Source organism: Myxine glutinosa, chromosome 10 (assembly GCF_964187855.1).
Source record: "Myxine glutinosa chromosome 10, kmMyxGlut1.1, whole genome shotgun sequence".
Taxonomy (NCBI): domain Eukaryota; kingdom Metazoa; phylum Chordata; class Myxini; order Myxiniformes; family Myxinidae; genus Myxine; species Myxine glutinosa.
In genome coordinates this window covers 27,799,122-27,823,135 of record NC_136270.1, presented here as the reverse complement: position 1 = coordinate 27,823,135, position 24,014 = coordinate 27,799,122, and the positions used below count along the sequence as shown (strand labels likewise).

At 45.8% G+C, this 24,014-nt stretch overlaps 1 protein-coding gene across 2 annotated transcripts in view; it reads left to right on the top strand.

Moving 5' to 3' along the window:
- Window positions 1-24,014, top strand: part of SNX13 (sorting nexin 13) — a 159,117-nt gene that overhangs the window by 26,444 nt on the left and 108,659 nt on the right. For both annotated transcript variants that reach the window (XM_078785492.1, XM_078785491.1), the window contains exons 4-6: window positions 3,128-3,217; window positions 13,555-13,676; window positions 20,928-21,094. In XM_078785492.1, the coding sequence (XP_078641618.1) occupies window positions 3,128-3,217; window positions 13,555-13,676; window positions 20,928-21,094 (379 nt within the window). The remainder of the gene's footprint in view (window positions 1-3,127; window positions 3,218-13,554; window positions 13,677-20,927; window positions 21,095-24,014) is intronic.

The window sequence follows — 24,014 nt, the reverse complement described above, 5'->3', positions numbered from 1 at the left end:
TTGTACATCTCACGGGTTGGTTTACCAGTAAAGCTGTTCACCAGTGGATAAATGATTCTCTCTTGACTTGTAAAAGTTTCCCTGTGGTGCGAGTTGTCGTGAAGTAAGATGGTTCGATCCGAGGGATGCCCTCCGTTTACTCATGATGCTATTCCGACGCCGACCGCGTGGGGAGGATTTATATACCAGCTATGAGTAAGGATGGGTCATATCGCTCTCTTGTGTCTTCGAGTTGGTAAGATTGTTGCAAGATCTGTGCTGTATTTGCTAATATCTCTGCAATGGCATAATGGTAATGGAAGTGGCCAGAGATGCTTGCTTAATAGCTTTTATGTTTTCTTTGTAGATCAGTCGCATTCAAGTGATAAAAGCTCACAGCTTGGAGTTTTGGTGAACCGCCTCGTTCGTTTCACCACATGGGAACAGATTCCCTCATGTTCCCTTTATGGGAACAGATTGTGTAACTTTGCAACTTTAGGATGCATACGTTTATCTCCTACTTATGATCTTTGAACAAGTGTTTCCCATTTGTGCTCTGCCATTTGCAGCTCAAGTAGACCGACACCTCCCTGAGTCCCCTTGCATCTCTTCAATGAAACAAATACGATTTGTTGAGAGATTAATTACCTTCGCAAAGCGGAAGGTTATGTTTTGATCGCTGTGTATTTATTTGTATGTCTGTGTGTGTGTGTGTGTATGTTATTCGCATAACTCAAAAAGTATTCAACCGAATTGCATGAAATTTGGTGGATGATTGGTTATTATACGGGACACATTTGATTAGATTTTGGGAGCAATCGGGTCAAAGGTCAAGGTCAAGGTCACGAAAAGGTCAAAATCGTATTTTTGTTCTGTTCCCTACACTCCCATGCCAAGTACAGAACAGTAGCTGCGGCGAAGGTATGCGCTCTACCGAGTGCCCGTTCTAGTTAGGTGTTTGTGATGGGGGTACAAAGGTGAATAACAAAAAAGGTCAGACACCTTAAAAACAATTCTTCCATTGACACTTTCTTCTCGTACACTGTAGTGCATTTATTTTATCTTAATAAAATAATCTAAGAACATACAGTACAAGGCGACAATCACTGCCGCACTTGGTCATGAAACGGTTCAGATAACTGCAAACCAAATACACTTGCCTGAGAACAAATATCCAAAGCCTGAGAACAATTCTCTTTTTAAGGGTGGAGGGGGAGGGCCCGGTGTGAGGTGGCATGGAGGAATTCCCTCCTATAGAAGAAGTGCACACAAGGATAGTTTGGGAAAGTGGGACTGTTTATTGGGACATTGGAACGGGCAAGTGCAAGCATCAGCTGCAGACGATGTGATCTTTCTGTCTGCCATTACACCCTCCACACATTCGCACCCACCTGAATCCTCCTCCACACCTCTGCCTCTGAATTACCATCCCCAGTCACTGTTCCCCCCCCCCCCCACCCCCACCCTCCCCCCACCCAGATACTCATGCCTATTTCCTTGGCTGTTTTCCTTCCCCTTAACCTGATATTCATTTATTTTCTCTGCTGCCAAACCCAACAACTCCATCTTCTCCATGCTCATTTTCAGGCTATGCTTCCCAAATGCCTCCTTCCACTCCCAGTACTTCTGCATCTCCTACCTACTCTCCACCACAACAATCAGATTGTCCACGTACAATATCCAAACAAACTTTGTTTGTAAAAATAAATTCAGACAAGTCAGGAGACGACGATGGTTCACGAGCGAGCGGTATTCAATGGCAAAGGATGGACTATAACCGAAACAGGCCCGGACAGGCCAGGCCCGGAAATGCCCTCTCACGCCATGCCGCTCGAGCTCCGATTGGCTGGTTCATTCTTACCGTCCCCACTGCTGCCGAGCTCAACCCTCCTTCACCTTTCAAGGCCCTGCCTCATGTTAACTTGACTAGTGGACAGCCAAATGGGACGCGGGATGGATTGCGCCCATAGAGGTAGAATGGAGGTTGGAGCAAAATGATTGTAGGGCCTATTCTCCTGTCTTTACACAACGCAGGTACTAAGAGGGGAAATAGCCTATTCTTACACATACTAAGACATAACTATACTACAAATGGGCCTATATGTTGCTCGTGTGACTAACTATGGGGGGCAAACCTTTAACCTTTAATAACCTTTACTGCACCAATCTCAAAACCGCAGCAATATTATTTGGGTGGTGTCCTACCTCCATAACCCAAAACAGTGGTATATCAATTAAATAATTATTTATTTTTTCTCCCTTCTCAGCATTTCAAAATTTAAAAAAAAATTCGAGCTCCAAGCAATGCAACAAAAAGTGGGCGCTGGAGCCCACAGGCTTGCTCGTCAGCTAATAATGCACAAAAGGTGTTGATGGAGAATATTTATATTTTCATAAGTTTTCTGATTTATAATTTTCCTGTAGATAAACTAAACAGCAAAGTTCTTCACTTTTTCTTTTTTGGAGAAAATAGCTCTGCATTTTCAAAATATGGTGTTTTATATGGGGCAAAGTTACATTGAATATGAATCAAGATGAACTTGGCCCCCAATTTAGTGCGAGATTATAAATGGGGGAAGGTTGCATATTCATAATGATATTAAAGTACAAATAATGATCATCTTTGCTCCGATTTTCTGCAAATTTCCCCTTTTTTTTTCTTCCTTTTTTAACCTCTGCCACTGAAGGTGGACAGAGGTTATGTTTTGAAGTGTCTGTCTGTGAACAGGATATCTCAACAACTTGCGTGCAGATTGCGTGTGTGACAAGGACGAATTGATTAGATTTTGGTGAAGATCTGCATCTGGATACAATCATTCTTTAAATGATTTTTCATCGTTGAGAGATGGAGCCAAAACGATTTATAGCACAATGTCTCGAAAAGTTATGGACGGATTCAGACGAAACTTGGTTGGATTAGTTGGGTCTGTGACAAGGACTAGTTGAATCTATTTTAGTTGAGGTCTGAATCCAGATCCAGCCTATTAGTGGGATACAAATCGTAAATTGTTCAGCCTGGCGGAGGTTTGCGCTCTACCAACTACCGTTCTGGTTTTATTCCATAAATGTGTCAAAAAGAGTTCAGGGCTTTTTTGACGCAAGAATCATTGGAATATAAGGTGCCCTACTTTGATCTCTTCCCTTTCAGGTTGCTGCATCAATGAAGCCCGAAGAGAAAGCACCAAAGTGGGACCGCCGCCTTACAGGTTCCAGCAGCATTGACGATCCTCTGCAGCAGGTATTTTGAAGGCTCATGAATGGTTGGATTGACCCTGCAGCTCCTATTTAAAGATTGTTCATAAAGTTGAAGTGGAAAGGTTTAAGGATTCTGTTTGCAAAGTGTTTTTAGAAGCCTTGTAGTTGTCAAATGGTCTTTCTTTAACATGCCAGTTGTATTACACTGCCAAATATTTGGCTTGTGTTATTCCATAGAAACTTTGTGGGGGTAAGGGGGGGGGGGGGGGAGGGGAATATGCTCTACTTCTGGTATTTGTGAATTCTGTTCGTTTTATTTTATTTTTCTGTTGGCATGATATTCAGTTCAATGCAGTCGTCTGTTCTGAGTGTGCAAAGTGCTTTGCTTTGTGGTCAAGGTTGAAAATAATAACACTGATTACACATCTTTAAAATGTTCTGCAAGCTTACTCTTCTTCCAAATATTGTTTGATATGCTGCATTTTAATTGTGGATTTTTTTTTGTACTAAATAGTTATGCGTGTGCGCAATAGTTCCTCCTTCCTCACAAACGCTTTCATTTTATTTTTTTCCTTTTTGCAATGAGCATCTTGTATTATGCATTATGTGAAGGACAACATTATTTGGAAACAAAAATGTAATTTTGCATGAATAATGTTGGCAGGAGGTGTTTTATCGGGGATATTAATTGTTGGTTCACAACGTAATGAAACAAGTGCTTATACGAGACACTAAACTGCTCAACACATTTGGTACTAGTCGACTTGTGATAAAAGTTAAGCTGAATTAATTGCTTTTGGATAGGATTCTGGAAGGGATGAACTTTTTAAAATACTTATTGAGCAGCACCATTCCAACGGGCAAACAGACCATTTGATGTTTGGTTAGAAAATACTTGCTTGAAAGTCGTGGTACCCACTTTATTGACAATTATCTAATAGTTTGGACTCTAAAACATTTATTGTGAGTTTATTTAAAGGTGATATTTTGGTGAAGATCTGGATCTGGATATTAGAATTTCTTAAGTGATTCTTCACCATTGAGAGATAAGGCCAAAAACGATATATAGCACGATACTTCAAACAGATGACAGATTATGACAAAATTTGGTGGATGAGTTGCGTTGGTGACAAGAACGAGCTGATTCGATTTTGGTTCAGGTCTAGATTCAGATCCGGCCTATTGGTGGAATACAAAACGTAAACTGTTCAGCCTGGCAGAGGTATGCGCTCTACTGAGTGCTGTTGTTGCAACTGTTTTATTGAAGTTACGTTTGGAATTTGAATATTACATGCATGTTTTTGTGGTAGCTGAACATAAGGAAAGGAGGACATGTCCGTGATTTGTAGTGATTTACTAAATGGGATTGTATTTGGACCTTGAGAAAGGAGAACGTCAAGAAACTGGAAACTCTTGAAATTTGCGTGTGGCAGAGAATTGAAAGCATTGTCTGGGTTTAACACATGATATTAAGGTGGTGATACTCCAGGCCCCACACATTTTGATGGTATGAGGAATAAATGTAATATTAAAGCAAAATCTCGGATGTTTTTTTTAATATCTTGTACACAAGCCAAGTTACCGAGATGGTTACCAAAGCAAACATAATTCAGCCGATCACAGCAGTAATCTAATCAGGTTGAGGTAATTTCAAGAGGAATATATGTCTGCAATATTAAAGCTAAATGTTCAGCGCTTTTTGAAATATGGCGTACACAAAAGTACAACGACGGATGATTGGTCGGCAGTCAGTCAGAGCTTATTTTAATGTCCCCCGTCTCCCACCTTGTCAGAGGGGTGGGAGACAACTAGAACGGCACTCGTTAGAACGCATATGTGCATTAGGCTGAAACGTTTACGTTTTGTATCCCGTTGAATCGTTGATAGGCTGGATCTGCATCCAGACTTTAACCAAAATCTAATCAGCATTTTCTTTTCACCTACCCAACTCGTCCACCAAGTTTTATCATAACCAGCTGTCCACAACTTTTTGAAATATCATGCTATATATCGTTTTTGGCCCGATCTCTCAATGGTGAAGAATCACTTTAATATTTCTGGTATCCGGATCAGGATCGTCACAAAAATCTTATCAATTCCTCCTTGTCATACACCCAGCCTGTCCACAAAATTTTGTCTGAATCCGTCCATAACGTTTTGAGATAGCCTGCTCACAGACAGACAGACAAACAGGGGTGAAAACATAACCTCCGTCCCCCTTCAGTGCGGAGATAATAAAGTTATTTGGTTGATGATGATGTTTGATTGAGACATTCAGGAAGAGCCAGAAAAACTGGCTTGCTCAGAGTTTGAAAAGAGAAGGATTTGCTGAAAAAGGTAATCGAAGCGAGCATGGCAGAAAATAATCAGAGTGATGGTGCAAGATTAGATGAAAGATGAAAGCAGTTCCAAAAATATGAAAATAGCAGCCACTGACTGAGAAGGTGGTGTCTTTGGAAACTATGTACATGTCAAAAGGCAGAGTACTTCACAAAGAGAACCTTGAATGGAGATAGCCATTTTCGCGAATCAGCTAGCATACAATCTTCCTTGTATGGTGAGGATTTTGGCAGCTTTCGTGCACAAGTTGCAGAGAGAGAGACAAATGTCGGGGTTCACCCCCCCCCCCCCCCCCACGCCCCCAATAGGAGATCACCTGACCAAACTCGGACAATTTACAGGAGAATTTATTAATAGACTAATGGGGTCACCCATGGGAATCCCACGGGCATGGACGTGTGTGACATTTGGACATCTTCCTTTAGATGCTGCACATTCAGTTTTACAAAATGGTTACTGGCAATTTATCAGATCCACAAATGATGTAATCTACACAATGTATTTACTTCTGTTAACATGTGAATACATGTGCGTGCACATGGGAAATACAGTTTGAAATGTGCCATTACACCTAATGTAAAATGTGACTTCATGAGCTCAAATCCTCTCCCTCCCCAACCTCATCCCTCCCACATCACACATACTGCATCCACAGGGGAGTGGATCATCCACAGGGGAGTTGGTCACACACACACATGGGGGAGTTGGTCACACACACACACACGGGGGTGTTGGTCACACACACACACGGGGGTGTTGGTCACACACACACACGGGGGTGTTGGTCACACACACACACGGGGGTGTTGGTCACACACACACACGGGGGTGTTGGTCACACACACACGGGGGAGCTGGTCACACACACACACACGGGGGAGCTGGTCACACACACACACACGGGGGAGCTGGTCACACACACACACACGGGGGAGCTGGTCACACACACACACACGGGGGAGTTGGTCACACACACACACACACACACACACACACACACACACACACACACACACACACACACACACGTGTTGGTCACACACACACAGGGGAGTTGGTCACACACACACACGGGGGTGTTGGTCACACACACACACGGGGGTGTTGGTCACACACACACACGGGGGAGCTGGTCACACACACACACACGGGGGAGTTGGTCACACACACACACGGGGGAGTTGGTCACACACACACACGGGGGAGTTGGTCACACACACACACGGGGGAGTTGGTCACACACACACACGGGGGGGAGTTGGTCACACACACACACACGGGGGAGTTGGTCACACACACACACACGGGGGAGTTGGTCACACACACACACACGGGGGAGTTGGTCACACACACACACACACACACACACACACACGGGGGTGTTGGTCACACACACACAGGGGAGTTGGTCACACACACACACGGGGGAGTTGGTCACACACACACACGGGGGAGTTGGTCACACACACACACGGGGGAGTTGGTCACACACACACACGGGGGAGTTGGTCACACACACACACACGGGGGAGTTGGTCACACACACACACACGGGGGAGTTGGTCACACACACACACACGGGGGAGTTGGTCACACACACACACACACACACACACACACACACACACACACACACACACACGGGGGTGTTGGTCACACACACACAGGGGAGTTGGTCACACACACACATGGGGGAGTTGGTCACACACACACACACGGGGGTGTTGGTCACACACACACACGGGGGTGTTGGTCACACACACACACGGGGGTGTTGGTCACACACACACACGGGGGAGCTGGTCACACACACACACACGGGGGAGTTGGTCACACACACACACGGGGGAGTTGGTCACACACACACACGGGGGGGAGTTGGTCACACACACACACGGGGGAGTTGGTCACACACACACACACGGGGGAGTTGGTCACACACACACACACGGGGGAGTTGGTCACACACACACACACGGGGGAGTTGGTCACACACACACACACGGGGGAGTTGGTCACACACACACACACGGGGGAGTTGGTCACACACACACACACACACGGGGGAGTTGGTCACACACACACACACACGGGGGAGTTGGTCACACACACGCACGGGGGAGTTGGTCACACACACGCACGGGGGAGTTGGTCACACACACGCACGGGGGAGTTGGTCACACACACACACGGGGGAGTTGGTCACACACACACACGGGGGAGTTGGTCACACACACACACGGGGGAGTTGGTCACACACACACACGGGGGAGTTGGTCACACACACACACGGGGGAGTTGGTCACACACACACACACACACACACACACACGGGGGAGTTGGTCACACACACACACACACACACACACACACACACACGGGGGAGTTGGTCACACACACACACACACACACACACACACACACACACACGGGGGAGTTGGTCACACACACACGGGGGAGTTGGTCACACACACACGGGGGAGCTGGTCTCACACACACACACGGGGGAGTTGGTCACACACACACACACGGGGGAGTTGGTCACACACACACACACGGGGGAGTTGGTCACACACACACACACACACGGGGGAGTTGGTCACACACACACACGGGGGAGTTGGTCACACACACACACACACGGGGGAGTTGGTCACACACACACACACACGGGGGAGTTGGTCACACACACACACACACGGGGGAGTTGGTCACACACACGCACGGGGGAGTTGGTCCCACACACGCACGGGGGAGTTGGTCACACACACGCACGGGGGAGTTGGTCACACACACACACGGGGGAGTTGGTCACACACACACACGGGGGAGTTGGTCACACACACACACGGGGGAGTTGGTCACACACACACACGGGGGAGTTGGTCACACACACACACGGGGGAGTTGGTCACACACACACACGGGGGAGTTGGTCACACACACACACGGGGGAGTTGGTCACACACACACACGGGGGAGTTGGTCACACACACACACGGGGGAGTTGGTCACACACACACACGGGGGAGTTGGTCACACACACACACACACACGCACACACACGGGGGAGTTGGTCACACACACACGGGGGAGTTGGTCACACACACACGGGGGAGCTGGTCTCACACACACACACGGGGGAGCTGGTCTCACACACACACACGGGGGAGTTGGTCACACACACACACACGGGGGAGTTGGTCACACACACACACACACGGGGGAGTTGGTCACACACACACACGGGGGAGTTGGTCACACACACACACACACACGGGGGAGTTGGTCACACACACACACACACGGGGGAGTTGGTCACACACACACACACACGGGGGAGTTGGTCACACACACGGGGGAGTTGGTCACACACACACACACACGGGGGAGTTGGTCACGCACACACACACGGGGGAGTTGGTCACACACACACACACGGGGGAGTTGGTCACACACACACACACGGGGGAGTTGGTCACACACACACACACGGGGGAGTTGGTCACACACACACACACGGGGGAGTTGGTCACACACACACACACACACACACACACACACGGGGGAGTTGGTCACACACACACACACACACGGGGGAGTTGGTCACACACACACACACACGGGGGAGTTGGTCACACACACACACACACACACACACGGGGGAGTTGGTCACACACACACACGGGGGAGTTGGTCACACACACACACGGGGGAGTTGGTCACACACACACACGGGGGAGTTGGTCACACACACACACACACACACACACACACACACACACACACACACACACACACACACACACACACACACACACATACACACACACACACACACACACATACACACACGGGGGAGTTGGTCACACACACACACGGGGGGGAGTTGGTCACACACACACACACGGGGGAGTTGGTCACACACACACACGGGGGAGTTGGTCACACACACACACGGGGGAGTTGGTCACACACACACACGGGGGAGTTGGTCGCACACACACACGGGGGAGTTGGTCGCACACACACACACGGGGAGTTGGTCGCACACACACACACACACGGGGGAGTTGGTCGCACACACACACACACAGGGGAGTTGGTCACACACACACACGGTCACACCTGTGTGACCAGTTCTCTTCTGTTGGACGGGGGAGTTTTTTTTTTTTTTTTTTTTTTTTTTTTTTTGTATACAAGATCGAGGCTCGTGAAAGAGCGAACATTAATCACACAGAAAGACAAACCGACACATAAAACATATAACATAGGGAGCGGTAGACAAGATGGGGAGAGAGGGGGAAGGACACAAACACAACATTTGAGAGCAGGGACCGAGAGACATGGAGACATCGAGAGATCTGAGAGAGGGCGAGGGCTTTGGGGGGGGGGGGGGCGTGGGAAGGGGGCGGTGGGAGAGGTATAAAACATATGGACACTGCCAGGACTTCCAGGAAAGAAGTTGGAATTTCAAACAAGGTGGATCTGGGGTGAATTAGCGGGGGTAGAAAAGATCAAGGTTTTGGATGGGGGAAGATAAGAGATGGTGGTGAACAGCTGTTTTAAAGACCTGGAGGGAGGAGTGGGATTGAAGGGAGTGAGGGAGTTTGTTCCAGAGGCGGGAGAAAAGAGGAATGAAAGAGTGAAGGTGAGCAGAGAGCCGAGATTTCGGCAGTTTAACCATCAGAGGGTTGCTGGCAGATCTTGTGCGACCTGTAGGAATATTTGGGGGACAGAGCACAGAGAGAGCTGGGGGTGCAAGGCCGGAGAGGAGTCGGTAGAAGACAGAAAGACCACCTACCTGCCTGCGGTGAGTGAGTGAAAGGCCCTCAGAGATAGCTTCATCGTGGGAGATTCCAATAATTCTGAAAGCTTTGGTTTCAACAGCGTGAAGCCGAGCTAGGTGTGAGGCAGGAGCACCGGCCCATAGGGGAGAACAGTATTCCATTGAGCTGCGGATGAAAGCCTTGTATGTGGTGAGGAGCTCAGGTGTGCCGAGGATGGACTTCGCACGACGGAGGATGCCCAGTCGGCGACTGGCTTTGGAGGCCAGCTTGGAAATGTGGTTTTCCCAAGAAAGATCATGGCAGATAGTGAGACCCAAGGAGTTGGTCGCACACACATACATGGGGGAGTGGGTCGCACACACATACATGGGGGAGTGGGTCACACACACATACATGGGGGAGTGGGTCACACACACATACATGGGGGAGTGGGTCACACACACACACACACACATGCACACACACACACGCGGGGGAGTGTGTCAGACACACGCGCGGGGGAGTGGGTCACACACACATATTAAGTGATAGTAACATGTACATGGAAGAGAAGCTGGGATATTAGCTAGTAACCCCTGTAAAAATTCAGCAATAGCCATCACAGTTCTCCTAAACGAAGCACAGCTAGTTAGGGCCTTATATAGGAACATCAAAGCACGTGAAAGGGAAAGAGATAAGAATGGCGCCTACTTCATAAGGAGAAACTCTTTCCCCTCCACCACAGTTCTGCCCAAGGCCAAGAGAAAAGCTCAACAGAATGTCTATGAAGTCAGCTGAAGGACAATTCACTGTTGCCCTGCTTGCACTCCTCCCAGAATGCTCAGCAGTATTTGCCTAGCAATAGACTCAGTTTGCCTCGTAAATAAACTACCACCATCTCTTCAATCCCTCTCCTCCCTTCAGGTCTTTAAAACAGCTGTTCACCACCATCTCTTATCTTCCCCCATCAAAAACCTTGATATTTTCTACCCCCCATTGAAACACCCCAAATCCGCCTCTTTAAACCCCTACTTCTTTCCTGAAATTCCTAGAAGTGTTCATTTGCTTTATACCGTGTACCGCTCCCTCCTCCCACTCGGCTCCGTGTACCGCTGACCAGCCCTCCCCCTTCCACAGATCTACTGATGTCCTTGTTCTCTTCTGTTGTTGTTCTTGTGTGCTTCCCTCTCTCCTCCTCTTGTCTCCCGCTCCCTTCATTGCATGTTTTATGTGTCTGTGCATGTTTTCATGTTCAAAGTGTTAGCTCTTCCATGAGCTTCGATTCTGTATATTAAAAAAATAAGAAAAATTAAGACCAGCCAAATGCATGAAATCCTCGACAGATATATTTTGGGTGAGAAGGAAAGCTAAAATAGATCAAATTATGACAAAGATACATCGTTGTGATTCTGCAGGATTGTTAACAAATTATGATGCAACAAAAGTCTGATGATGTGCCAGAGATGTTGGAGTAGCTCCACGCACGCGAAGTGAAAAGCAGGGTTACGCAATTGGTTCATGTCCATCCTTCTGTCCGTCCGTCTGTTTGTCTTATCAGTTTATGATCGTCAGTTTATGATCGAGGAACAACTTATTTAAACCTTTCCTTAAATGGAATTATATACTTGAACAGTGCAGAGCACAAAATCGCCTTCATAATACTTCCAAGAACCATGTAATCTATGGATGTATAGCATGAGTGGTGTGGCATGTGAGAGGGTGCAGGATTGGCATGAAGAAGAGGCAGCCAATATTGCTATGTATGGTGCCAATTGATGCTGAATTCTTTTGTGATCTTTTTTTTTTTTTTTTTTTTTTTGTATACTGAATCGAGGCTCGTGAAAAAGCTAACATTGATTTCACAAACAAAATTTCAATAATGCCTCCATCGCCTAAACTGTGACTCAATAGTGTCTTGTTACAGTGTATAAGGGTGATGTAGTTGCGCTAAACTTCCGGATTTGTTTTTCTGATTTAAATTTTTTTTGCATTAAAATAGAAAAATATACTTAAACACTGTGCAGGACATCGTGTTCCATGAACTCTCTAATTACCTCCGCCACCAAAGGTGGATGGAGGTTATGTTTTCACCCATGTCTGTTTGTTTGTCTGTCTGTTTGTCCGTTTGTGAACAAGATATCTCAAAAAGTTGAGGATGGATTCGGACGAAATCTGGCAGAGAGGTAGCATGTGTGACAAGGAGGAAATGATTAGATATTGGTGAAGATCCGGATTCGGATCTGGCTACTATAATTTTAAAGTGATTCTTCACCATTGGGAGATAGGGCCAAAAATGATCCATTGCAGGATATCTCAAAAAGTTGTGGACCGATTTGGTCGAAACTTGGTAGACCGGTGCCCTTCCTGACCGGTACGATTCCTTCCTGCCGGATGCCCTTCCTGACGCCAACCCTTGGTCACGCTCTTACGATGCGCAGGGATACGGTGTACCTATTCTAAACCGGGGTACACACCAGGATCATTCAAGGACTGTCTGACATGGACAAATAGATTCGATTTTGGTGAAGATCTGATTTTGTATTTGGATACGAGGATTATTTAATTAATTTCAGTGATTCTTCACCATTGGAAGATGGGGCTAAAACCAACACATAGCAGGATATCTCAAAAAGTTATGGATGGATTTGGACGAAGCTTGTTGGATAGGTTGTGTGTGTGACGAGGAATATAATCGATTAAATTTCGGTGAAGATCTGAATATGGATTTGGCTACAAGAATTATTAAAATTTTAAGTGTTTCTTCACCATTGCTAGATCGGGTGAAAAGCGATATATAACATGAGATTGAAAAAAGGTTATGGACGAGTTATGAATTATGAATTTGTTGACGAGTTGGTTTGGTGTCAAGGACAAGCCGATTCGATTTTGGTTCAGGTCCGAATCCAGATCCGGCCTATCAGTGGGATACAAAACGTAAACTGTTCACCAGGCGGAGGTACGCTCTACTGAGTGCCGTTCTAATTTGTATTAAGGTTGTTTTATATATTTTTTAAATCCTTAATTGAATAGTTTGCATATTTATTTGCATATTTATTTGCATATTTATTTGCATATTTATTCGCATATCACATTACATGTTTACTTATTTTGTTGTGGCTTTTGTTTTTCAGAATCAAGATCAACTTGTAGTCATGCCAATTTTGTATTTGAATAAATTCAGCGATCAGAAATATTTCATTATCTTGCATTTTGTGTTTGAATTAGTCAGGCTACTTCTTCATGTCATTGTCATCCGTTGTTTTTGTTGCAGGTTTTGCAATTTGCTTTACGAGACTACGTCCAGTGTTGGTACTATGAGCTCAGTGACGAGGAGAGTTTTCTAACAGAGATCAGACAGATTGCACAGCGAGCTTTGGTGACGCTCTCCAACAGGTCAGCTTATCCTGAGATTTAATCAACACTGTTTTTGTAACATAACATGTACAAAGCTCCTTTTTTTTTTTTTTTTTTTTTTTTTAAAGCCCATTTTGGGGGTTACCCCATTGGGACATAATCCATAGGCACGGGACCAGTGGGGCTATTGATTGTATTGGCGTGGCGTGCGCTCGGTTGTTGGAGCCATGCCCCCTTAAGAGTGAGTTGCGTTATAAAAGATGCGTGAGTTCCGGTATGTGTTAGTTCTGTTGGAATAAAGGAGCTTTGATCAAGCTACGAAGTGTCTGGCCCTCTTGTTATCCACAACTCCTACATTGGTGACCCCGTCTTGCTCTCGAACGTTTTCGGAGCTTCAAACGAACATGGCGACAAGCGCAGTTTCGATTAAACTGCCGGAGTTTTGGGAACGACAAGCTGCCGTTTGGTTCGCCCAAGCTGAGGCGCAATTCGCCATTCGGAACATTTCTGCGGACGACACGAAGTATTATTATGTCGTGTCTGCGCTCAGCGGCTCCACTGCGACCAGATGACTGGTTGGAACAGTTTATTCAACATTGCCTCGTGAGTGTGTCCAAGTCTGATGCCTCAGCCTAGTGTCAGGTGTACTTGTGTCTTCTTTATTTATCATATGGATGTAATTTAAGCAAGTACAAAATTTCATACGATCAGGATGGAATTTCTTATGTGCCATCTCGGGATAAATTTGTGGAGAAAAAAAAGAAGTTAAAATGACGTCATCGGTCACGTGGTTCAGCAGTCTTTTTTTTTTTAAACACAAAAGCCTTAAAAACCACAAAAAAAACATTTTTCTCCAAAACGGCTGAACTGATTGAGGGGAGACTTTGCAGGCATGACAAACCCATGATGAACAAAAAGTTCTGCGACCGTGATGTCATAGGTCACATGGTTTGGGAGCTATGATTTTTTTGAAGAATAAACATTTAAAAAGCATCTCCTCCAGAAAGGCTGAACAGATCACGTGCAAACTTCACTCATATGTACCTCACGTCTAGGGAATACCATGGTGTCTTTGAATAATTCCAAGGGCACATGATTTGGCAGCCATATTGGACTGAATGAAAATCTTAAAAAAAAAAAAAATATATATATATATATATATACATATATATATATATATATATATATATATATATATACACACACACACACACACACACACACACACACACACACACACACACACACACACACACACACACACACACACACACACACACACACACACATACATACATACATGCAGTATATATATCTTTAACTGCTTTATTGATAAATGTGAAACTTCAAAGTAATGTAATGTAGTAGTAAGTAAGTAATGTAGTCGTAATGCAAGTAATGCAAGCATGTACAAGCAATGTAAAGTAAGTAATGTAGTAGTCGTCAAGCAGAATAGGTGTTTAAATTTTCAACCAAATTGGTCGTATGGTTTGGCATCCATATGTTGTTTTTTTAAGAAGAAGAACCTTATATTATCACCTTCAGCCATTTGACTTTTCAGTGTATCGATAAATTTTGTGCTGTTTTTGAAGTCACAAGTTGGAAAGAAGATTGACGAGAAGAGGAAGCAGTTCAAGGAGTGGCAGAAGGCGAAGGGTACGGGGGCAGAAAAGGGAGAGCATGAAAGTTATAAGGCAGCCAAGAAGGCTGCAAAGAAAGAGGTAGCAAAGGCGCAGGAGGCATGGAGTAAAATGTTCGGAGAACGCTTGGATTCGGAAGAGGGTCAGAGAGCGGTATTCAGGATTGCAAAGCATACAGTGAAAGAGAGGTGCGATGTGATGGGGGTGAGTTACTTGAAGGATGAAGTGGGACAAATCGTTGTGGACCCAGATGGAATTAAAGGAAGATGGAAAAGATATATGGAAATGCTGTTAGAGAATGAATGGGATGGCAACATAGAGAGTAACCCAGTTTTAGGACCAGCAGAGAAGATAACTGAGAAGGAAGTTGAGGAAGCGATAAAAACAATGAGTAGAAAAGCGGGAGGGCCGACGGGAGTTGTGGGAGATGTGTTAAAGGCAGCGGGAAGTTGGGGTGTGAAGAGAATGACAGATCTGTAATCTGGTGGTGAAAGAAGGCCGCATTCCAGTGGATTGGGGAACTGAGTACCCTCGTCCCTCTATACAAGGGGAAAGGTGACCCTCTGGACTGTGGCTCGTATCGAGTGTTAAAGTTATTGGAGCATGGAATGAAGGTATTGGAAAGGGTGTTGGAGAGGAGGATAAGGAAGAAAGTGAAGATCGATAAAATGCAGTTTGTATTTATGCCAGGAAGAGGAACGACAGACGTGCTTTTTATTGTAAGGCAGTTGCAGGAGAAGTACATGGAGAAGAGGAAGATGTTGTTTCTTGGGTTTGTTGATCTGGAGAAAGCATTCGATAGAGTTCCACGCAAAGTAGTGATATGGGCATTGAGGAAGTTAGGAGTGGAGGACTGGTTGATCAGATTAGTGATGGCAATGTACAAGAGAGCGCGCACAGCTGTAAGGAGGAAGGACGGGAACAGTGGTGAGTTTGAGGTGAAGGTGGGAGTGCATCAGGGGTCGGTACTAAGTCCACTACTATTTGTAGCTGTGATCGAGGTGCTGGCTCGGAATGTAAAGGAGGATTTACCGTGGGAGTTGTTGTATGCAGATGATCTGGTGTTGATTGCGGAAAGTATGGATTAGTCGGTTTGACGTTTCATGAACCTAGAAATGTTCTTTCCTGCGAAGTTTTTTGATGGATTTATACTCCCATGGGTTCCTACAGCATATTCAGCTTGGTTGCCCAAACTTCATCTTTGGGCAACTCTGGTAAATTCTATAAATCCGAGACGGCCTCTGGTGGCCATATTGCAAATTTAACTTTGGAACCGTTTGTCCTCGAATGATGTATAATACCTCTTTTAAGGGGTTGTTCCTGAACTCATCATAGCAGTGAAGATGATACTGTGCCTCAGCTGCAGCTAAATCATGCACAACATTGAAGGTGGAGCATTTGCGACACCCTTTCTTTCACACTGTACTACCATGTCCCACCTCTCAGGATATTTAGGATCTACAGGTTTACAAACTTCAGCACAAAACAAGCATTGCGTTTTGAAAGCCAAATGTTTCATTTGTGACCTTCTAATTCTGACCACTGGTGGCTCATCGCTGTCATACTTGTTTCTCTTTGCAACCTTTCTGACATGGTCCTTCGAGGTATGAACAATAACAGTTTTTATGAAGCAATACTGATGCTTGCTCGCCTTGAGAATCCAAATAGCATGCATTCTATTACGGGTCTCATCGTCATCCCGATCTGTTGCACACTGAATTGCTTTCTTCACTCCTCTTAGCTTGAATGTTTGTAGTGGTCCAGACCTGCTGCAGGTTGGGACGAAACACTTCCCATCATCAACAGCTGAATAATCTCAAACTCTACTGCCGCAGAGAAAGACTGAATTAAAAATTAGAACGTGGAATTGACACATTTCATTCCACACCAGATACACACTTTTCACCAGATTACACACTTTTCATTACATACCACTCTTGCTAATGCGCCATCTTGTGTGCTGACTTTGCGGGTAGGGTATTCCCATTAGGAAGAAATTTGCATAAATTCATGTCAGTGTTGGCTAGAATATGAATCCGTGTAAAATTCCCCTTCATTTGAGCCTAATTTGAAGTCTCAATGACAATTTTGAAAATTTTACCCCTGCGACGCAGGTATTTTTGGACGCATCTTTGATTTATGCAAATTACGAAAGCTGCCCAAGGATATCGTAAGGGCAACCAAACTGAATTTGTTCTAGGACCCCATATGAGTACAAATCAACAAAAAAAACTTCATCGGATAGAACATTTCTAGGTTGGGTATTGAGTACATAGGAATGTCAATCCGACTAGATGGACTGAAGGAGAAGATAAACAAGTGGAAGGAATGTATGGAGACAAAAGGTCTGAAGGTGCATATCGGAAAAACAAAGGTGATGGCAAGTGGTAAAGCATGTGGTGAGGTGGAAAGAACTGGGAAGTGGCCATGTGCTGTGTGCAGGAAGGGTGTCGGAGTGAACTCAATTCCATGGAGAATGTGCGCTGAGTGGGTTCATCAAAAATGTAGTGGTCTGAGAGGGTCATTAACCAGTGTGGCAGCTACATTCAAATGTAAGGTGTGCACAGAGGGAGCTGCAGATGGTAGGAAATGTTGAGTTGGACCTTGGAGATGGCGTGAAGCTGGAAGGTGTGAAAACATTTTGCTACCTCGGGGACATGCTGAATGGAGAAGGTGGATCAGACTCGGCGACGGTTGCTGGAGTGAGATGTGCATGGAAGAAGTTTCAGGAACTGAATGGCGTGCTGATTAGGAGGGGAGTGTCGTTGAAACTGAAGGGAAAGGTGTATGCTGCATGTGTGAGAAGTGTTATGATTTATGGGAGCGAGACATGGGTAATGAACCGAGAGCAGCAACGAAGTCTGGAAAAGGTGGAAATGCGAATGGTTCGGTGTATGTGTGGAGTGTCGTTGAGAGAGATGAAGACAAATGATGAATTGACAAAAATGATGGGAATCGAGCCTGTGATGGATGCTGTGAAGAGAAACAGGTTGAGATGGTTTGGTCATGTGTTGAGGAAGGATGAAAGTGACTGGTTGAGAAGAGTGATGGAAATGAATGTAGAAGGAAGTGGAGGACGGGGAGGACCGAGAAAGACTTCGCTAAATGTGGTGGAAGAAGAAATGCGGGCAAGGGGGTTAAAAAGGGGAGATGCAGAAAATAGGGCAAAATGGAGAAGATTGTTATGGGGCCCGCAAGGCTAACCCCTGCTCTAGCAGGGAAAATTGCCTTAAAATGCCTGTTTGTTGTTGTTGTTGTTGTTGTTGTTGTTGTTGTTGTCCCTTTGGACTGCTAAGACCCATTAGACCTTTGAAGAACCTTTATGTCCTCCAAGACCCTCAAGTCCACCAAGACCCCAAAATACCCTAAAGATCAAAGCGGGGTTGTATGAAATTAAGGTATATCTAAGTGGGGTTGTATCAAAGTGTGTCCAATGAAAGCCGCGTTGTATGAAAGCGGGTTGTATGAAAGCAGGGTTGTATGAAAGCAGGGTTGTATGAAAGCAGGGTTGTATGAAAGCAGGGTTGTATGAAAGCAGGGTTGTATGAAAGCAGGGTTGTATGAAAGCAGGGTTGTATGAAAGCGGCTCTGTATCAAAGTGAGGTTGTATCAAAGTGGGGTTGTATCAAAGCTTGTTCAATGAAAGCGTGGTTGTATCAAAGCGGGGTTGTATCGAAGCATGTCTGATGAAGTCAGGGTTGTGTCAAAGCCAGGTTGTATCAAAGAGGGGTTGTGTCAAAGCGGGGTTGCATCAAAGCGGGATTGCATCAAAGCTGGGTTGTATCAAAGAGGGGTTGTATCAAAGCATGTCTGATGAAATCAGGGTTGTGTCAAAGCCAGGTTGTACGAAAGCGGGGTTGTGTCAAAGCGGGGTTGTGTCAAAGCGGGGTTGTGTCAAAGCAGGGTTGTGTCAAAGCGGGGTTGTGTTAAAGAGGGGTTGTATCCAAGTGGGGTTGTGTCGAAGTGGGGTTGTATCAAAGCGGAGTTGTATCAAAGCGGGGTTGTATCAAAGCGGGGTTGTATCAAAGCGGGGTTGTATCAAAGTGGGGTTGTATCGAAGCATGTCTGATGAAAGCAGGGTTGTGTCAAAGCGGGGTTGTACGAAAGCCGGGGTTGTACGAAAGCGGGGTTGTACGAAAGCGGGGTTGTACGAAAGCGGGGTTGTACGAAAGCGGGGTTGTACGAAAGCGGGGTTGTACGAAAGCGGGGTTGTACGAAAGCGGGGGTTGTATCAAAGTAGGGTTGTATGAAAGCGGGTTTGTTCGAAAGCGGCGTTGTATCGAAGCATGTCTGATGAAAGCGGGGTTGTATCAAAGCGGGGTTTTATCAAAGCGGGGTTGCATCAAAGCGGGGTTGCATCAAAGCGGGGTTGCATCAAAGCGGGGTTGCATCAAAGCGGGGTTGCATCAAAGCGGGGTTGCATCAAAGTGGGGTTGCATCAAAGCGGGGTTGCATCAAAGCGGGGTTGCATCAAAGCGGGGTTGCATCAATGGTCTTCATCAATGATTTGTCCGACTCTTTGGAAAATCCTCTCTGTCTCTTTGCTGATGACTCCACTATCTGCCGCTCCATCCCTCATCCCTCAGATCGGCAGTTTGCAGCCTCCTCACTCTCTGCAGACCTGGACAAAATCACAGACTGGTCAAACAAGTGGAACATGTCTTTCAATCCTGACAAATCGCACAGTCTTACTATGTCTCTCCGAAAAGACGGTGTTGTATCAAAGCGGGGTTGTACGAAAGCGGGGTTGTATCAAAGCGGGGTTCTATCAAAGCGTGTCCAAATAAAGCGGGGTTGTATCAAAGCGGGGTTCTATCAAAGCGTGTCCAAATAAAGCGGGGTTGTATCAAAGTGTGTCCAAATAAAGCGGGGTTGTATCAAAGCGTGTTCAAATAAAGCGGGGTTGTATCAAAGCGTGTCCAAATAAAGTGGGGTTGTATCAAAGCGTGTCCAAATAAAGCAGGGTTGTATCAATGCAGGGTTGTATCAAAGCGTGTCCAAATAAAGCGGGGTTGTATCAATGCAGGGTTGTATCAAAGCGTGTCCAAATAAAGCGGGGTTGTATCAAAGCGGGGTTGTATGAAAGCGAGAAGGCGGCAGAAACCGGTAATCACTGCCAGCAGTTATAAAGTGGCAGTTCTAGTTTTGTTTATCATTGCATTGACTGATCAGGTGATTGTGGGAATGTGACTTCGATGTGATTATTTGGATTGGCAAATTCAAATGAAGTCATACTTTTTCCAAGGATGTATTTAAGATTTTCTGATGTAGTTTTACATGAATGAGTGGTGCTTGCATTCATTCATGGTACACCACTCACAATAAGTTAGGGATATTGTGGGAGTGAGTTATTTTTTTTTATTGGGGTGTGTGTTTCACTTCACTGATTTTTGGGATAAGCTGACCATTGTATGTGGGTTGTTAGGGTTAGAACCTAACAGGTTAGTTGTTAGGGTTAGAAATACACAAAATCAACCACACCGAAGAACCTGCCAATATCCATAACTTATTGTGAGTAGTGTATTTTCTCAAGGACTAAATTTATCTATTTATTTTCCTCCCATATTTTTGGCAGTAATATTGAGTGTCTAATATTCCCTTGGCAATGTTTTGTTTGAGCTCTGCAAACGTACCATCAACTTTTTTGCAGATGTAAGGATGTAGATTGGCAGCCTTACTTAACCACACGTCTTGTGGACGACTTTGCTTCACACTTACGGGTATACCGCAAGGCTCTTCACAAACTCGAGGAAGAAGAGGATAATGAGGTTGAGGAAGAGGAAGATGAGGAGGAGCCTGAACCACAACATAAATCTGGTAAGTGGCCATTGTCTTATTTATTTTTCATTACCTTCTTTTATAAATCACAGCATCATGAATGTAGCCAACTTTTCTGTTGTAATCCTGGCTGTTGCAATAAGCAGATGATGGGAATGGGGTTAAATCGAGATAATGAAAATTGAGCGAAGACAAGGAGAGAAATGTTACGTACAGTACGTGAGTTGGCAGGGGTTGGGTGGCGGTGGAGAAAAGGTATTATTTTGAGAAAAAGTCACTTTATGTGGTCTATTATGTAAATATCTCATTAGTTTGTTCAACTAAAACCATAACAATAAGGCATGATTTTGTAATTTCTGACCCTTAATGCCAGAAAAGATAAAATTAAAGGTTGCTGTTCAAGCAAGTTAATGGTGGGAGAGGGAGGAGAAGGAGGAGGAGGATGACAAGGGTGGTGGTTTTGGTAGGGGGAGAAGTAAGACGACGACAAGCGTGGTGATTGTGGGACGGGAGAGGAGAATGATTACGAGGGTGGCGGGAAAGGAAAGGAGGGGAAGGATAGGTAGTGTTAGGAGGATGGTGATGATGATGATGATGATGATGACGACGACGACTAGTGTGTGTGTGTGTGTGTGTGTGTGTGTGTGTGTGTGTGTGTGTGTGTGTGTGTGTGTGTGTGTGTGTGTGTGTGTGTGTGTGTGTGTGTGTGTGTGTGTGTGCGCCCGTGTGTGTGTGTGTGTGTGTGTGTGTGTGTGTGTGTGTGTGTGTGTGCCCGTGTGTGTGTGTGCCCGTGTGTGTGTGTGCCCGTGTGTGTGTGTGTCGTGCATGTGCCCGTGTGTGCATGTCTGCATCTATATACTTTCGCTTTGGGTTTTCTCTGCAACCGCTTGTTCAATCGATGCAAAACTTTAAACATAGGAGGGACTCCTCATGGATAATATTTTATTGCTGACTCTGACGTCAGAGGTCACATGGTAAGGCAGCCATATTGGAATAAAGGAAAAAATTTGGACATCGTTATCTCTGAAACAGCTAAACAAAAAACAAATGATGTCATCGATGAAGTTGTTTCCAGCCATAATTGGATGAATTGAAATGCTTATCCAAAAATCTGAAACTTAAAATATATCTGATGTATGATCCGATGTGAGGGAAGAATTCAATTTATGACTTGCATATCCCATACCAAGAAAGTATGTGACATAATAGGTTGCATGGATGATACGGGTATGTGGGCCATAATAGTAGCGTATTCATTTGACGATGGTATTTTGTTTGAAATGAACGCGCGAGGCCAGACTATGTGCTCCGAGTGCTGTTCTTGTTAATATTGCATTGGACTCCAGCGAGTCCTTCATTCAAATCCTCACTTATGAGGTTTTGAGTCAGAATCATTGCATCATGAGTGAGAGTTGAGCAGCAAAATATTGCCTCACTCATAATCAGGTTCAAGACCTGGATTTGAGGCATCTTTGGTACTTGCGGTAAATATAAAGCAAGTTATTTGATACCTGAATGGTTAAAATACTGTTGCGGATATGGGACTTGGCCTCAATATCCGCTTGTAAATACTCCCCTATTTCCCCAATACTCCCCAACTATCCCCAATCCCCCATTCCCTAGTCCCATTGCCTGTAAATAACACTCTGTAGAACCGACCTTCCCCGTTTTCCCCCATTAAATGTCGTGCCCAGGTCCACCGCATCTCACGTAGACAACTTTCGGACATCTTGCTAGTTATTCTTAGTCTATGTCAGTTAAGGACTCGTTTCCATTAATTCTGACTCTTCGTTGCACCAGAATGTGATTATATGGCACCAGTAGTGAGTTTAGGACCTTCCCATACCTCCTCCCATCTTCTTCCCCAAACAACAACTGAAACAACAACTACAACAACAACTACAACAACAACTACAACAACAGAGGGGCGCGGCGCGGCGTGCGGGGAGTGTGCGTCCTCACACCGGCGTGGTTAGCCGCCATTGCCCATGCGCTCCACGGGGTTACCACGAAGGGGCTGGCTGTCAGCTCCTCGTCAGGGGCGGAGCCAGTAACCCCCCCCCCCCCCGCACCCAATAAGAAGGGCGGACCGATTCCATCTGGGGCGGAGCTAACTAGCCGAGGGCGTGTCACTCCCCGCCGGATATACGCAGCGACTTACCGGACGTGACGTCAGATGCGCCCCCGACTGAAGAAGACAAGTCGCGACCTTCCAGCGCTGAGAGCGACCTCCCCGCATCATTGGACCGGACCGGGTCGATTCTGTCCTTGAGCCAAGAGTGCACCTTGAGCCATCGACTGCCCGCTTTCCTTGCCATCAATCCCCGTGTGAGTCAGTTTTGTCCTGTTTATCTGTGGTCTGTCGGGAATAAGATAAGAGTGTGTCTAAGTGCCTGCCTTTCTATGCTGTGCCTCTTGTCGTTGTAATCTGACCTTCCGCCCTAATATAACCTCCTCCGGAGGTCTTGAGAACTGAACCCTTGGTGTCGTGTCATTTTACCCCAGCCGTTGTGTCCTTTTCCTCAATTGATTTAGCGTAGCGCGACTCGGCAACGTTCGAGTATAATCGGGTAACTTGTGCGGACACGGCGGCCATTCCGCTCGGCCCACCCTAACATCAAAGTCGTGTCTGTAACAATTGGTGTCAGGAGTGTCGGATTCGGACCTGGGACTAAATTTGTTAGGCCCAAATTTTGGGAAGTAGAATTCGATCCGGAGCGCGTTTACGCGCTCGAAATTATAAAGGCGAAATTTGATTGTGTTTTACAAAATATAAAAACCCGAATTTTGAAAGTCGCGCTATGGCAGACCAAGTCGGCTGGGTTCCGGTAGAGGAGAGTGAGGCAGGGTCGGTCCAGGACCAAATTGAGGGACGTGAGGAGAGCGAAGCAGCGAGGGTAGCAGACGCACAAAATGGCGCCTCGCTGGTCATGGCGACCGCGCGCGCGACCGTGGCAGC